The 17097-nt window shown below is 35.1% G+C and overlaps 2 protein-coding genes across 4 annotated transcripts in view; one reads left to right on the top strand and one right to left on the bottom strand.

The window, feature by feature from the left end:
- Positions 1–4729, bottom strand: part of LOC110022411 (DNA repair protein recA homolog 3, mitochondrial) — a 17706-nt gene extending 12977 nt beyond the window's left edge. For 2 of the 3 annotated variants that reach the window (XM_020721336.1, XM_020721337.1), the window contains exons 1-3: positions 4505–4729; positions 3818–3872; positions 2938–3155 (exon numbers count right to left, since the gene is read on the bottom strand). In XM_020721336.1, the coding sequence (XP_020576995.1) occupies positions 2938–3155; positions 3818–3872; positions 4505–4558 (327 nt within the window). In that variant the 5' untranslated portion in view covers positions 4559–4729. Of the gene's footprint in view, positions 1–2937; positions 3220–3817; positions 3876–4504 lie in introns of those variants that run through there. The other variant, XM_020721338.1, reaches the window with a different exon arrangement.
- Positions 4730–10397: 5668 nt separating this feature from the next.
- LOC110022401 (protein ROOT PRIMORDIUM DEFECTIVE 1) lies at positions 10398–11830 on the top strand. The gene has a single exon (XM_020721321.1). The coding sequence runs from the start codon at positions 10422–10424 to the stop codon at positions 11628–11630; it is 1209 nt and encodes a 402-aa protein (XP_020576980.1). The 5' UTR covers positions 10398–10421; the 3' UTR covers positions 11631–11830.
- The last annotated feature ends 5267 nt before the right edge of the window (positions 11831–17097 follow it).

Here is a 17097-nt window from a genome sequence, read left to right as displayed (position 1 = left end):
CTCTTCTTTTGTGTAGAAGCTTCTTTCCTCCGGAGGGAGCCTATAAATTTCTATCCTATGCATGCAAAGAGTCGGTTTTGATTTTGTCGTCTTCAGATCTCCTGTATGGAGTCTATTTCCCCTTTGTGGGTTGTATCCGAGGAAATGGTGATGCTCCGGTTATATCATTCTTTGAGGAGGTGATTGTATAATTCCCTTCTACCTTCCCCAAACTCTCTCCTCTCTGCTCCTCAACCGCCAAACTCTCCCTCCGTCACCCCGACACCAAACCATTCCTCTTTCTTACAGATTACTACTTTTATTCGCCTTCTTAACTCCATTCAAGCTCCTCCCAACCACCCCACCACCGTTGTCGACACCCACACCCTTCCCACTTGTTGTCCCTATAGTTTTCCACATTCTCCTCACTACCACCAGCACTTTGTGACCCTCACCACCCCTGCTAGCCATCCCGACCCACCTCGCCGATCTCCACCGCCAACTAGAATACATTTAAGAGCATTCTCTTGTGTCGTTCATGTTTGTGTTGTTATATTTTTTTTTGTCATTTCTTATTTATGTCGTGTTGTAATCCTATTTTAATATTAATGAAAGTTTGTTTTTGTGTTTTACACTATTTTCCCTACTAGTTTTGATATTAATGAGGCTCTAAAGAATAGTTTTTCACTTGACAGCCTATATTTCAAGTTAGAGGAAAAACGTTGAAGAGTAAAAAGATAATCATACTAATATTAAGAAATATTAAATATGAAGCTTTTGTTACATTCAAAGTTTTCAAATTATGCTAAATAAATTTTCCTAAACAAATTATCCTAAATACAGGCTTAATAACTTGAGAGGTTAAATTATTTCTATTTGTAGCGTTCCTAGCCTTGGGACAACATAATCTTCACTCCTATGTATTCGATCTTCAAAACCATCCATGATTTCCACTTTGTCACTAGGTAGCAACTCTTCACATATTATCTTGGGCTCATCTGCAACATATCAATGTTTGCAAATTTAAAACTCAAAAGCCTTGCATCTAATCAACCTTGTTTCTAAGAATGCAACCTTATTTCTCCAACTCTTCATGAACTTTCTACATCACCTCATCTCGAGTCAAAATCATCAAAATCAAACTTATATTTCATGTTTGAAGTATTAGCGATGATCTCTTCTATCAAGTCAAGCCCTACTTCCTGGCACCTTAAGGCCAGGCACTCGACAAGTTAATAGTTTAAGGTTAGAGGCTAGCAATGCACTATAAATATTATTGTCAGTTGGTGCGTAAGACTCTATAGCCTCACCTCGCCTTAACCACACTATCCAATAATATCTAAAATCAATTATATTCTAGTTAAACTAGAAACTAATGACAATTATTTTTAGTTTTACATTAATTTTCATATAGTTATAGGAAATTGTCATCTAGTTGAGTTATGTGCAATGTCTACTCCCATTATGTTCACAAGTCACAGCTCGTTCGAGTACAAAACCTATTTTGGAGATCATAAAACTAGTATTCAAAATGCATGCACAAGCTAAAGTTTGATAGTATAGATAACAATTTTACACATAAAGTAGTGTCATTCCACAATAGCAAAAGAATTCTTCAAATAGATTCAAAACATTCTGCTCTTCTTGCTTCAATTTTGTTAATTCAACAAAATAGGAGTACAATGAGTGTAACACTAGAAATATATGAAAAATTATTCATTCAATAATTCAGCCTATCTGATAGAGTAATTTATTAGTAATATTGCTTTCAAGTTGCAAAGCCATAATAAGCTTCATCAACACTACGCTTTCAAGTTGCAAAGCCATAATAAGCTTCATCAAAAACTCAAACACTATACATAGTTCACCTAGTGTTGATTACATTTAGAGAACTTGTTCCACATAATTCCCCCATCATTATATATATATTTCTAGTGTTACATATAAGTACTCCCATTATGTTCACAAGTCACAGCTTGTTCGAGTACAAAACCTATTTTGGAGATCATAAAACTAGTATTCAAAATGCATGCACAAGCTAAAGTTTGATAGTATAGATAACAATTTTACACATAAAGTAGTGTCATTCCACAATAGCAAAAGAATTCTTCAAATAGATTCAAAACATTCTGCTCTTCTTGCTTCAATTTTGTTAATTCAACAAAATAGGAGTACAATGAGTGTAACACTAGAAATATATGAAAAATTATTCATTCAATAATTCAGCCTATCTGATAGAGTAATTTATTAGTAATATTGCTTTCAAGTTGCAAAGCCATAATAAGCTTCATCAACACTACAGTTATACAACATAGTTCACCTAGTGTTGATTACATTTAGAGAACTTGTTCCACATAATTCCCCCATCATTATATATATATTTCTAGTGTTACATATAAGTTTTTCTTATAATTAATTGCACGTTTGAATTGATGAAATATCATAAGAAATTTCTAAGAACAAAAATTTAATAGAAGCCGTCCCCTTCCTCCTTAGAAAAAAGAACTGTCAGCATGCCCAAAAATTAAATTTTGATGACCATATAAAGTTAAAAAATATATGTTGAATCTTATATAAAAGAAGGGAAAAAGAAAACAGAACCTTGGCCTCAACATAAATAATGCTCGTGATAAATAGTTGTTGCTAATAAACCAAAAACCCTCAAGACAAGAAAGAATAAACTTAATGCAGAACGATGACAACATGTAACATATACAGCCCTGCTGAAAGAAAATTCCAAGAGAATTTTAAGCATATATTCGTTCGAAACTAAATCCCATAATGAAGGATGAAGCTAAAATAACATTGAATTTCCTTGACACAAAGGAGAAGTAACATTCTTTGGCATCAGAAGGGTCTTTTAGGATTATTGTCTTGTTATGTGCCAGAGTGGCAAGTCAATGTCATCAACATGCCTAGTGGCTTTATAAGCAACGCAATTGTACAAGTAAAATTTACCTTTGGAAGTCCGCCAATCCCCAAAGCTAAATCCAATGAAAAAGAACCAGTAGATATAACAGGAACTTCTCTAGGAGAATGAGAACGACCAAGCCACATAATTGCACCTTTTCCAAATGAAGCTGTAATTTGATCCAAGGCTTGCTGTAATGCCAAGTCCTTTTTAGATAGATTCTCCTCACCAGAATCACTTGAATTTGATTTAGACCTTTTTTTCCCTAACATCAGAATTGGCAGCACTTATGTTCACTTTTCAACAAATATGAAGCCTAGTTCAGTACCCTACATTGAAAATCCGCACTGATGTTTACACGAAACTTTTCAATTGTCAGGTTGTGATAGATTGGAAATATTTTGCATTTGAAAAAGGTATGTGGACAGTTATGTTGTGGCGTATGAAAACACATAGTTGATCCTTGCCCTATAGTAGAATTATTAAGATGGCATTCACGATGAACAGAATATTAAACTTCATGCCTATGATTTACATTTCAAATTATTGAAATCATATAGCATAAGAAATGTCAAACGCAAATAAGATCCTAAAATCTTGATTAACTCAAAAGCCAGAAACAAGAATAAAATTGAGATGCATAAATAAATGTTTTAAGCGTGTGCATAGATGTGTGAAGCTCTAGCTATTACATAAATGCAAAAAAGCAAGGAAAATCAGGTATTGTTAAGATAAGTTGACAGTATTATTAATTCAATTTAGCAACTTTTAAGCCAATCTTAGGGATATTAGTGAAGACAAAGTTCATAAATTATTGAATATTTAAAGTCTTATGGAGGAAGAATAATATGTTAAACCTAAACATGTTTCTTTTTGGAGCAAGGTATACGCAAATTTCTGAAAATAGGATAATTTGCAATAGCATACCTTTTGTGGAGAAATAACAAATTTGAGTAGGCATCAAGGATTCATGCCTATAAACCTGCCAAGGAATTAATGAAGCATTCTTTTAAAACAATTAAAGATGAAAAAAAAAGGCCTTCTATGCCAACTAAGTAACCCTTGCACAAGAAAGTACGCCGCCAATGACATTATTCAAAAATTACAGCATATGACTGACACAAGACAGTTTTGAACTTTTCATGGAAATTAGAACAGGTAAATCCAATGCAACCGTAGACAGTTAACACTTTTGAGTTCATCAAGCGGTAATGCCTTGTTAACAGCAACCTAGGCAAGCATTTCATGGAAATTAGAACAGGTAAATCCAATGCAACTGTAGACAGTTAACACTTTTGAGTTCATCAAGCGGCAATGCCTTGTTAACAGCAACCTAGGCAAGCTGCAATATAAAGATAGAAGCATGCATTCAGTCATTTGGTGGCTCGTATACTTCAAATAAGTCCACAGAGTTAAAACAAGAAGCTTCCAAGGGTTGGTAGAGAATCTTCTCTCCAACTAGAGACCCGGGTTCGAAGCACACTCTAGCCACTCATTTCTAACTTAACCGCCACCAAGGCTCAACTTTCCCCAAACAAAACGAAACGCTACAGACAAAAGCTCGTGGATGAAGAGGCGAATTAGCTAGCGAACGTGAAAGGGTAATGGACGAACCTGTGAAATAAAGACGCCTCTCTTCAAACAAAAGCTCCGAAGGAGCCTCGCCATGACTATTTGAGTAAAGGAGAACCCTGATCCTTGCCTCAACACATCATGATACACGGAAGAGCTGGCTCGGGCTAGGTGGCAACGCTTTGGGGTGTTCTAGGGTTTTGGGGAGGGTTTTGAACGGCTGCTCTTTTCAGCGCAAGAGTCCTTCCCAGGAGAACCAGGGGCCGTTTCCGGCCAACAGGGTTTATAACACCAAGATCATAAATTTAAGGGTAATTTAAAAACACACAATTTTATTTGTTTACATATCTCATGCCTAAATTTTCATATTTATACACATTACACTCAAAATATTAAATATTACATCAAAATTAACACTATTATAGCTTTTTAAAAATCAAAATACAATTTTTAATTTATACTTTTGAAAAACCTACAAGTTTAATGCGTAAATATGAGAATTCAGGTGTGAGACATGTAAATACATGTAGTGTATGTAAATTTTCCTAAATTTAAATATTAGATAGGTGAATACATAATAATTATACGAAATGTATGCAAATAAAATTATTTTATTAAATTTTAAAACTAACATATAAATGCATCATAGCTTTCTTTTGAGATCAATAAACCAACTGCTAAAGCCTTGCTATTATCTTAAACATCTCCTTGAAGCTCTAGGACAACATGGAGAAAACTAAACTCCGATCTTATTCCCTATTTTTTTCTTTTGAGATCAATAAACCAACTGCTAAAGCCTTACTATTATCTTAAACATCTCCTTGAAGCTCTTGGACAACATGGAGAAAACTAAGCTCCGACCTTATTCCCTATTTTCTGAGATTCTTATAAACATATCCAATTCTCACCATTTACTCAAATCACAGATACACAACCTAAATAATCAGTTATAATCTTTTTCAACATTTTACTTAGACCAAATCCATTTTCATAAACACATCTAGACTAATCTTGGTACTTCCACCACCAATCATACTAATCCCCTTAACATTTCATGTAGGTTTTTGAATCACATCTTTAGATAATAAACTAATGATTTAATATCTTTTATAGTTATCTAGCCATTAATCTTGCGAAAAGGCCTCCTTCCAACATCATACTTACTATCATAGCTAAACTAGATATGAGCATATTTTGTTCATAACTTATTTTTCAATTATAAGGGGAATTTTTAGTGTCTGACCTGTTTTGTTTTAGAACTTTTGAGATTAATTAACTATCTTATTATGATATTTTAAATTCATGTTAGTTGATTGAAATATATGCATATTACATGCAAAGTCTATGTTGATAGCGTAAATTTTAACTAGAAAACTCTATCACATAACCTGGCCTTTTTATTTCTTCTCAAGAGAAACCATTCAGAAGGGTGTTTTTCATTCTTTCATGATAATCTCACTATTGATGCAAAATTAAATTTTAGTTACTTATTTCACTTTGCTAATGCTTATGGTGAATTTCACAAGTTTGTTTTAATTTAACTTGTGAAGATTTACTTTATTAAGAGCTGGAGGTTTTATAGTATTAAGGTTTTTTTTTTCATGCATGCATAAAGATATAAGTATGTTAAACTTTATTTTTTTTTAAGACTAAGTAAGATTTTATAAAAAATATTAAACATGTCATATTCCCCAATTCTCATTCGGGGAGTAATATTTGCCTTAAATCTTACATGGATTACACAATTATATTTTTTGTTTTCTCTCATGCCCAATTTCCTCTCACTCCAATCTCTCTTTATAAATTGCAAAAGAAAAGTTATATGGCACCTCAGTCTTTCAAGACCAGGTTGAATACTTAATTAGATTAATAAATTCTTTAGTTCTTAAGACCCAAAAAAATAATCTAAAAACTAAAAAAATAGTATAAGAAAATAAGAAATAAATTAAAAAGTTTATTGATTTTGTAGTTATTAACCTTAAATTATTTAATCAGTCTCTCGATCACATCAATACTTATTTATTCAACTTAGGTGTTACAATGCTTAGAGGTGTATGTGAGCTAGCTTAAACTTGACATGCAAATGAGCTCAGAAAGGCAAGCTTATCAAGCCATAAGCTCATGTTTTAGTTCACATTTAAGCTTATATATTATACGAGCTTAAAATCTAGCTAGATTTGGCTTGGATTACTTGTTCTCAAGCAGAATTAATTTGACATTTAAACTTAAATACAGATTTCATTGTTTTAGATATTACTAAGGCTCAACTTCCAAGGTATTGCCTGTTATTCTTATACTTCAAACAATGTTGGCTTCCTCTTCTTCTCTAATCGATGATCCCAAGACATTCATCAACGGAACCCCTTGTCGCGACAACCTCTTTTTCTCTGAACTAATGTTGATGTCTTCTCCGGCAAGCTCACATGGCAACTTTATCTCATTTAGCAACCCATCAGTCTTATCAATTATTCTCTAGTGACCACCAAAGCAATTTTTTCTTAATACTCCAACCACCCAATTAGGTTTGATGACTTCCATTTGAGCCAAGATTGAGCCCAATAATAAATGGGCATGATTTGGTAGCATGCTTTCACTAGCAATAAGAATTTCATCGGTAGTTAAAAAAGATCAAACATTTTAAAGACTCAATTAATGATATAATAAATATAGGACTACTAAGCACTTCTTTTAAAGGTACATTTAAACATATAATATACAAACTAAAAAAGATATATCGCATGCATAAAATGATAACCATAGATGGCGCATAAGCACCTTTTGGTTGTTTGACATTATATCTAATATTGTTTTTCAGAACTGGGGTTCTCTTCAAGTAAAAAAGAGTCAAAAAATATCCAAAATAATCCCAAAATGAAATTTCAATTGCAATATCATTCATATAAAATATTAAAATACAAACTCGAACATTCCAAGCTAATAATTGAACAAAACAACTTGAAGCACAAGAAAAACATATAATAACCATAGAAAATACATGAGTCCTACAATAAAAGCAACTGCAACACTGAACAACTCCCCTGAAATAACATTTTAATTACCGACCCAACATGCATAGAATAAATATTTTTTGAAGCAACACAAATTGTACTAGAGTCTTATGATTGCCTTCTCAAAGTGTGGTCCTTCCTTATTGATTTATCAGTCCAAAGAAAAAAATGTCATAATCTTCAATATGATTCATGGTCATTTGTATAACGTCCTTCAGGATGTTTGCCTTTTTAGCAAGTGCACAATGCACACCTTAAATTACACCTACAAAGTATTGAGGTTTCCCAGATATAATTAACTAAAGACTTGTGACTTAAGCTCATCATGTGAATTATAACGCCTACCGAAAAAATAAAAAATAATCAATATACTTGTCAAGATCTTTTAGTGATTCAAAGTAAACTACATGTAAAGTTTACCAAGCAAAAATTTAAACAAACAAAACAAATTCACAGAATGGTAACCTACTTACTATGGAAATCATTTGGAAGTACATATTAAAGAGAACTATGAATCCAAACATAATTTATTAAAATAAAAAATATGGGTGTAGGTGAATCATTGCAACTTGGGCAGTTAACTCCATCCAAAATTATCCACAAAGCAGGAAAAAGAATGAAGCGAAAGACAAAAAATATGAGGAATAAAACTAAAGAAAAGAGGTGCAAAATCTTAAGAAACTCATTAGATCAAGCCAATTGAATGTCTTTATCAGGTAGAATATTGTCATCTATTAAACAGTGGAGTTCATTACGTGAGTGGATCAAAGAAAAGAAGCAATGTTGTCTGCCTGGAAAATATGCTAGAATGAAAATCAAATATATTATCAAAGCTACAAAATAGATCATAAGACAGAGTAATGGTAGCTGCAATGGGTAATCAATTTTTCTTATGACTTTTTTATCTTTTATTTATCCACCGGGGTCTAATCCAATCTATGAGGCAAGAAGGAAGCTACTTTACCTTTTGTGCAAATACATAAGAGTGGAGCTATTTTTGTCGATTATGGAGCTGGTTAGGACATGTCATCGCCCCACCGAAGAGCTCAAATCTCGATTAATTGTGCTGCTCCTATCTTCTTTTGTGAAGCAATAAATGCAAGGTTAGAAAATTAATCAATTCATGCGACATACAAATGCAATAAAAATATGAGATTTTGGGCATTTCAAATCCTATAGAAACTTACTTTGTTTCATTTTTTCTCCAAACGAAACACAAAATGTTTAAAATGCTATTGAACCTAATATAATATCCTCCTAATACATTCAATCAAGTAGCTCTTCAATGGATTTAACAAAACGGGAATTGAAAATTTTGACTATTTCATTCAAAATAACTCTGACAACTCTTTCTATATAGCTTCAAATGTTTAATCACCTCTATATGCAGTGCATAACCTATTATTTGGTTATAGTAAAGCACAATTATGTTAACCTTTTCTTTTATGAACTTGTAATTTGAATATGGTGACTAGATACTATATGAATTTAGTGCGTGTTTATATGGTTGTAATCCATATTATGAGGGTGTGCAAGGATAAAATGTGTATCAATCATAATCTTAAAAGTTCTAAGAAGCAAGAAAAAAAAAGATTGGAGACAATGAAGTTGTCAATTTTGAAATTGGTTGGCCTTAGCTTCAAATTTTTACTTAATTTTGTATGGAAATTAGCATAAAACACATTATAATTTAAATTTAAAATTGCACAATTGGATTTTAAGGTATAGTTTGATTATGTGGTGAGCAATAAGCCACAAAATCAATAAATTGTGCAAAATAAAAAAATAATATATTGAGTTCAAAGAATATATTGAATATGGTGACTAGATACTATATGAATTTAGTGTGTGTTTATATGGTTGTAATCCATATTATGTGGGTGTGCAAGGATAAGGAGTAATATGTTAACATCCCAACCTATTAGTTTATCAGATATAATAGATTAACATCCTATCCTAATGTAATGAAAGTAAAAAATTGTTCAAAGCAAAAAGTTATTTGTTAACATTCAAATATTAAATCATAAAATAAAAATAATTGTACAAACATTAAAGTAAGATATAGTAACATAAAAAAAAATTAAAATAAACTTTGTGCAATTAGTCTCTGACGCACTTCTATTATCCTCTATTAAAATAAGAATATAACAAGTGACTAAGGTTATATTTTTTAAATTCAAAAGTCCGCATCACTCATATTTCTCAATCAGGCTTCATTGAAATTATTTGCATAATATTTTCTTCTCTAACTTGTCTTAACCTCAATTGTATCATCTTAAATATCAATGGTGTTGCTCTTATTTAATCAATATTAATTGAAGATAATATTTATTAGATTTTAAAATAATAGTTATGTTGATAGTATAAATAAGTAAAGAGTAATAATTATGTTTATTTTATTTATGTTTATGTTTTAAATAATCGATTTACTTACACATGCCTTGATGGTGAAGCATGTCTTGAAGCAAGTTTGAAAGTTATGTGAAATATTGAAATGCATATGATGTCTGATCTCCACCGTTCATCAAAACAAATATGTATTTCGGTGGGCCCCATTTTTATTTTTATTTCTTAAAAATTGATGGACGGTGGAGATCGGACACGGTATACATTTATATGGAATAATTTTTCGAAGTATGTGAGGCTTAAGCCTTATGTCACAAAATTTATTCTCATGTATTTACATTTCAAACATCTTAACTTTTATATTTACATACATTACATTTTATGGCTTTAAACCTAAGCATGAAAAGGTAAATTTGACATTTTTTAAAAAGTGAGAAGTGCTGTAGTTGATGTTATATTAAGATAATTGAGCGTTATGTGTGTAAATAAGAAAGTTTAGATTTGGAATGTAAATACATAAGAAAAGTGTGGTATTTATGTAAATGCCCCAAAATTCGGAATCCAAATTTCGCGGAGCACCGCCGGCCCTCTACACCGACCTCCCCATGCTCTTCCGCGCCGCCGCCTCTTCCAGGACTATCCGCACCACCGTAATCGCCATCTTCTGCCGGCGGAAGACCACCTCTGCACAGTACGTAGCTGCCCGCCACCGCGATCCCACCTTGGAGAAGCTAATGGACGGGTACAAACACTTAATCTCTGTCCTGTTCCTCCAGGACCTGATCCTATCCTCCCCCGACCTCTCCATCCCCCTCCCTTTCCTGTCCTCTCCAGAAGCCTCCCGCCACCTCCGCCTCCGCCGCGGTCCGGCCCACTTCGTCCGCTCCTTCCCCGCGGTTTTCTCCCTTCGTCCCCACCCCACCGCCTCCCTACCCGCCCTCGTCTACCTCACTCCTGCCGCCTCCCGCCTATCGGAGCACGTTACTTGCGCCGATCCATTCGCCCTCGAGCGCATCACTCGCCTCCTCTCTCTTTCTAGCTCCCGCTCTTTCCCCCTCCGCGCCCTCATCCGCGTCCGGCATGAACTCGGTCTCCCGCAGGATTTTGAAGATTCCGTCATTGCCAGCAATCCCTTGCTTTTCTCCCTCTCAACAAACCCTCGCGAGGCCGGCACCCACATTGTCTCTCTCGCCAACCCCGCCCCAACGGTCGTCCCCGCCGTTGACGCCTGGCGCCTTCGCCGTTTAGAAGATCTCAATCAGAACGATTCAGAATCCGCTGGCGAAGATGCAGAGATCCGTTTTGGATTCAAGCAGACCTTCCCACCGGGCATGAGGCTGACAAAGGGCTTCCGATCCCGCCTCAAAGAGTGGCAACGCCTACCCTACCCTCGCCCATACGAACCCCTCCCTTCGGCCGGTGGCAGCCTTGGCCGGAGGAGAGCTTTAGAGAAACGAGCTGTGGCGATTGCCCATGAGTTCCTCAGCTTGACGGTGGAGAAGATGGTGGAGGTGGAGAAGTTTAGCCATTTCAGGAAATCCTTCGGCATCGATTTAAATATCCGCGATCTCCTCCTGGATCACCCTGGTATGTTCTATTTATCCACCAAGGGAAGAAGGCACACAGTCTTCCTTCGGGAAGCCTATGATCGTGGCTGCCTCATCGAATCCAATCCCATCTACGAGGCAAGAAGGAAGCTACTTCACCTTGTACAAATGCGTAAGAGAGGAGCCGCGTTTGCCGATTCTGGAGTACCGGAGCTGGTCAATGTATGTCACCGCCCCGCCAAAGCGCCTGAATCCCTGATTAACTGAGATGCTACTGCCTTCTTCTGCCAATCGCCCCTCCGGCCCTGTAGTCCCAAAGTCTTACTGTAGACTGGAGAAGCGCTATGCTTGAACAGAAACTGAGTTCTGATTTCGCCTGACCTGAATCATTTACCTTGATAAGTAACAATTTTCACAATAAAGATAGAAAACCATAGCAGAAAACTAATGAACTCCAACCAGCGACAACTATTTTTAGTAGAACTTGTTAGTTTATTGTCAAAATCTCATATTTTTTGTCTCATTGGAAAGAAAACAATATTTTTTACAGCTTTTATGTTTATTATTTCTTTCTATTTCCATTGATAAGCAGATTTTATAAATGAATATGATAAATCATTGCTGAAAAATGAAGAACTTCAACCTACCGCAGCTATTCTTAGCATAACTTGCTAGTTTCTTATTGGAATCTCATCTTTTTGGTGTCTATAAAAAGTTAACAAGATTTTCTGCAATGTCTATGTTAACCATTTCTTCATATTTCCACTGCATAGTAGTAAATTTCTTAATAAATATTGAAAATCATAGCTGAAAATTGAAGAACTTAAATCAACCACAGCTATTTTTAACATAACTTGATAGTTTATTTTCGTAATCTCGTGTTTTTGTTCTCGTTGGAAATTTAAAAAGATTTTCTACCACTTCTAAAGTGTTAACTATTTATTCCCCTTTCCACTGATAAGGAACAGATTTCATAAATAAAGATAAAACTCATAGCAGAAAAATGAAGAACTCAACCCGCCGCAACCATTTTTAGCATAACTTGTGAGTTTTTTGCTTGAATCTCATGTTTTCGTTGCAACGTTAACAAGATTTTATACAATTTTTTTGTTAATCATTTCTTCATATTTCTACTGACAAATAGCATATTTCACAAATAAAGATGAAAATCATAAGTGAAAAATGAAGAACTAAAACCTCCCGAATCTATATTTAGCATATAACTTGCTAGTTTCTTGTCCGAATCTCATGTTCTTGGCGTTGTTGGAAAGTTAGCCAGATTTTATACAACTTTAATGTTAACCATTTATTCCTATTTCTACTAATAAGTAGCAGCTTTCATAATAAAGCTAGAAAGTCGTAGTCGAAGTTCGAAGAACTCCAACCAACCACAACTAATTTTAGCATAGCGAATCTCATGTTTTTTGTATTGTTGGAAAGTTAACAAGGTTTTTTAGAGCTACCATGTTAACCATTTTTTTTCTATTTTAACATAATAAATAGCATATTTCATAAACAAATGTCAAAATAATAACTGAAAGATTGAAAATAATTACAGAGCAGCCAGTGCAAAATCAAATGGGAAGATTTAATGCACATCTACCAAACATCCTTAAATTTAGGTAATGTGAGTTTGTACAAGAAATTAACATTAATTTTAAATTTGTAAGGCCACGAAAATAACCATCATTTGAGGGTTGGAAAGCTAAACAAAATATTTTTAAGGAACGATTAATCAGTAATCACCTTCATATGTTTCAGAAACTCTTGACTTCATACTCAAAGAGGAAGTTACCCATCAATGGATAAATTATTTACATTGACCGAAAAAAGCTTCCAAGCATAATAATCTACAAAAATTTCAACTGTTGTTAGAGTTTAACAACTTCTCAAACATATAAAATTATTGATAAGCTGAGTCATATTGTATGTAAAAATCTAAAGTATTACTACAATTCTAAAAATCATGCTTTAATGCATCTTACTGAGTCTTAAAAAAAGTCTCATGTAAGGTAAGACCGAAGAGAAAATCTGGGTCTTCCCTTCCTTCTAGTTTTGAGTCCACCTCTCTATTAAGGAGAGAGGCTCGACTGAAAGTCTAGAGTCTTTTCATAATAAGCATTGACCATAAAAGTCATTCAAAACTTGCAGCGGATGACAAACCTGAATCTGCATTACTCCACTTATGCAACAAATCCAAACAGATATGGATAAACTAAAAGAATGCATGAAATAACAGTAATCAGAAACAAACTTGGTATTTGACAACTGATGCAAAGATTTGTTGCATAGTAAAGGAGAGTAATGGCAATCGTTGCTAATTTCAGTTGAAAAAAAAGGAAGATTTACATGCATACCCCTGAAGTCATCAGTGTTTAGATTTCTAAAAAATAGACTTTAATTTTTAATAATGAAGAACATGTTTCTGGAGCCATTAAGCAGAATGAAAAAAAACATATAGAGATGCATACATCTCTCTACATGGCTCATATTTGCAGAAGTAATACATTACCTGAGAGGTGATGCCAAGGTTCCCTACTCACACTTGATATTCGTACAAGCAAGAATGTCCTAAACAATTTATTTTTCCCCTCATGAGGAGAAGATAATTTTCTTGATGTGATTTTTTCTTCAGAGATAGAACTTCTTTTGTGGTTGAAAATACAAAAGATGATGATCATAGGCATTAAATTTGTATGAAGCTATTTCAACTTGAATACAAGCATTAAGACGAAAATTTCAACACACTAAGCTATGTGAGTGATAATTTTAACACATGAAGCAATGTAAATATAATTCATGCTACCTGCGGAAGAGCCTACGAAGATGAGATGAACGATGTGCGTGCTAGCTTGGAGGAGATGAATGGAGACATTTCGTTATGCAAGAGGGCACTAGCAACATCCACCAGCTATCACACTTTCGAAGCCAAACACATCGAAGTACCAAAACTTAAGATTTTTGGGGGAGCTCGAACGCAAAGAAAGTAGACAACTTCCTATGGGGACTTGACCAATACTTTGGAGTGATGGGGGTTACAGATGAAGATACAAGAATTTAATTTGCAACCATGTATCTCTCGAACGTTGCTATGTTGCGATGGAGAAGAAGACGAGGAGATATCGAGAAAGGTATGTGCACCATATCCACCTTTGATGACTTCAAAAGAGAGCTAAAGAAACATTTCTACCTTGAGAACGTGAAGGATGAGGCTAGAGCCTGGTTGCGAAGCTCAAGCAAATAGAATCGATTCGAGAATATATTAAGGATTTTACTAGCCTGGTCTTTGAAATTCCCGACATGTCTGACAAGGATGCTCTTTTCAACTTTATGGATGGACTATAGCTGTAGGTGAAGGCTGAGCTTAGAAGGCGTAGAGTGCAAGATCTTGTCACTGTCATTGAGGTCGTCGAAAGCCTAATTGATTACTCAAAAGAGTCCACAAAGCCTAAAGATAAGAAAAGTACATGTGTCAAGGTTAGGGAAGACAAAGAACAACGCAAGGAAGAAATCCGCTGCAAATCGACCCCATCCAAAGTAAAAGATAAGGGGAAGTCTAACGACAACAAACAACAACTGTTTTCTTTGTGGAGGACCTCATTGGGCAAGGGACTGCCCTGAGAAGAAGGTTTTGAACTCTCTCTTTGCAAGCCATCAGGAGGAATACGACAAGACAAGTGGGAACATGCAACTGCTCAACGTGGTGCGCTCCTCTCCAAAAAGCCCAGCAGAAAGACTTCTCTTTGTAAAGGTGATTATAGGTGGGACATCTACTAAAGCAATGATAAATACAATTTCTTCTCACAACTTTATCTTTATTGAAGAAGCAAAGAGGATGGGTCTGCAAGTCTCCATCAAAGCAGTTAACTTAGCGACTAGGCCAATCCATGGAGTGGACAAAGGAGTGAAGACCTATGTCGGAGATTAGTCATGTACGCTGAATTTCTCCATCATTCTATTGGACAATTTTAACTTAATCCTTAGTATAGAATTCTTGGATCAAGTGAGAGTGTTCCCAATATCATTTGTTAATAGCATATCAACATGGAGGGCAACTGACGGGAAGGAGGAGAGCTACTTGGTTGACTTGGTTGTTCTTCATGACCCCGATGAAGAATTGAAGCCCCAAGAACACATGCCAAGGGAAATGGTGGCAATACTTTAGAAGTTTAATGATGTTTCACTATCAGAATTACCAAAAGAACTACCACCAAGAAGGGAGATTGATTACCAGATCGATCTAGAGCCAGGGAATAAGCCACCGACAATGGGAGTTTATCGCATGGCACCTTCAGAGCTGGCAAAGCTTCGCAAACAATTGAAAGATTTATTGGAGACAGAATTCATCCAACCATCTAAAGCCCCATATGGTGCCCTAGTTCCATTTCCGAAAAAGAAAGATGGTTCCCTAAGCTTGTGCATAGAATAACGATCATTAAACCAAAATTAACACAAAGAATAAATACCCAATTCTTCTCATCGCTGAACTTTTTGATCAATTGGGGAGTGCAAGATATTTCTCAAAATTGTATCTCTGATCAGGCTACTACCAAGTGAGGATAGTAGAAAGAGATGAATCGAAAACCACTTGTGTGACCAGGTATGGATCATTTGAATTTTTGGTTATGCCTTTTGAGCTAACCAATGCTCCTGCTACATTCTACATCTTGATGAACAAACTATTCCAACCATACTTGGATCATATTGTTGTTATCTACTTGGATGACGTAGTAATGTATAACAACACGCTCCAAGATCACCTTGAGACACCTCCGAGAAATATTCAAAGTACTAAGAAAATAAGCTATACATCAAGAAAAAAAATGCTCTTTTTTTCCAAACAAGAAGTAATATTCTTAGGGCATAACATAAAGGATGGAAAGCTTATGGTGGAAGAAAGCAAGATCAAGGCCATCCAAGATTGAGAGCATCCTACCAATGTACTTGAACTAAGATCCTATATGGGACTTGTAAACTATTATCGATGATACATAAAGGGTAATTCTGCAAGAGCTGATCCGTTGACAAACCTATTCAAGAAGAATAAGTCATGGGCATGGAATAGCAAGTGTCATGAAACATTTGAAGACCTCAATAAGACAATTAGTGAAGAGCCCGCACTTAGCCTTCCTGATCATACCAAGGTGTATGAAGTGCACACTGATGCATCTGAATTTGCTAAAGGAGAAGTACTCATGCAAAATGGACATCTAATTGTTTATGAAAGCTGGAAACTTAATGAGACGAATCTAATTGCTTATGAAAGCTGGAAACTTAATGAGACGAAGCATCGCTACACAGTCCAGGAAAAGGAAATGAAGACTGTCGGCACTATTTTTGGTGTGGGGTTTGCCCGTAAGGTCATCGGAATTGAAATCCCGTTGCCTGCTTCGGAAGGACGTTAAAAAAAATTTAGTTTTGAAAAAGATGAAGTCAAACTGACCCCATAATTTTCATAGTTTAAATGGAAGAGCGCTTTACCTCAAATCCTGTATCTATCCCAAAGGATGAATACAAGAATTGAGGGTGAGGCTTGATCAAATAAACTAGAGAAAGTCATGACATTCATTTGGTCTGCGAAACTAATATATTGGCCGACAAATTTCCCTATTTAATATAAGGAATTAAATAGAGTTTATATTATGCTGGGTTCGGGAAAAGCTTCCTATAGGGGCAAGCCCCTATAGTTAATTACATCTTAGATAACTGAAGTTACCTAAGAATACTCTCGATA

This window comes from Phalaenopsis equestris, unplaced genomic scaffold (assembly GCF_001263595.1).
Source record: "Phalaenopsis equestris unplaced genomic scaffold, ASM126359v1 Scaffold000188, whole genome shotgun sequence".
Lineage (NCBI taxonomy): Eukaryota > Viridiplantae > Streptophyta > Magnoliopsida > Asparagales > Orchidaceae > Phalaenopsis > Phalaenopsis equestris.
Note: the sequence above shows the minus strand (reverse complement) of the source record. Positions and strands in the feature narration are given on the sequence as shown.

Bases quoted from the DNA above. Each gene is read 5' to 3' on its own strand.
- LOC110022401 (XM_020721321.1), top strand. From the start codon at position 10,422: ATGCTCTTCCGCGCCGCCGCCTCTTCCAGGACTATCCGCACCACCGTA.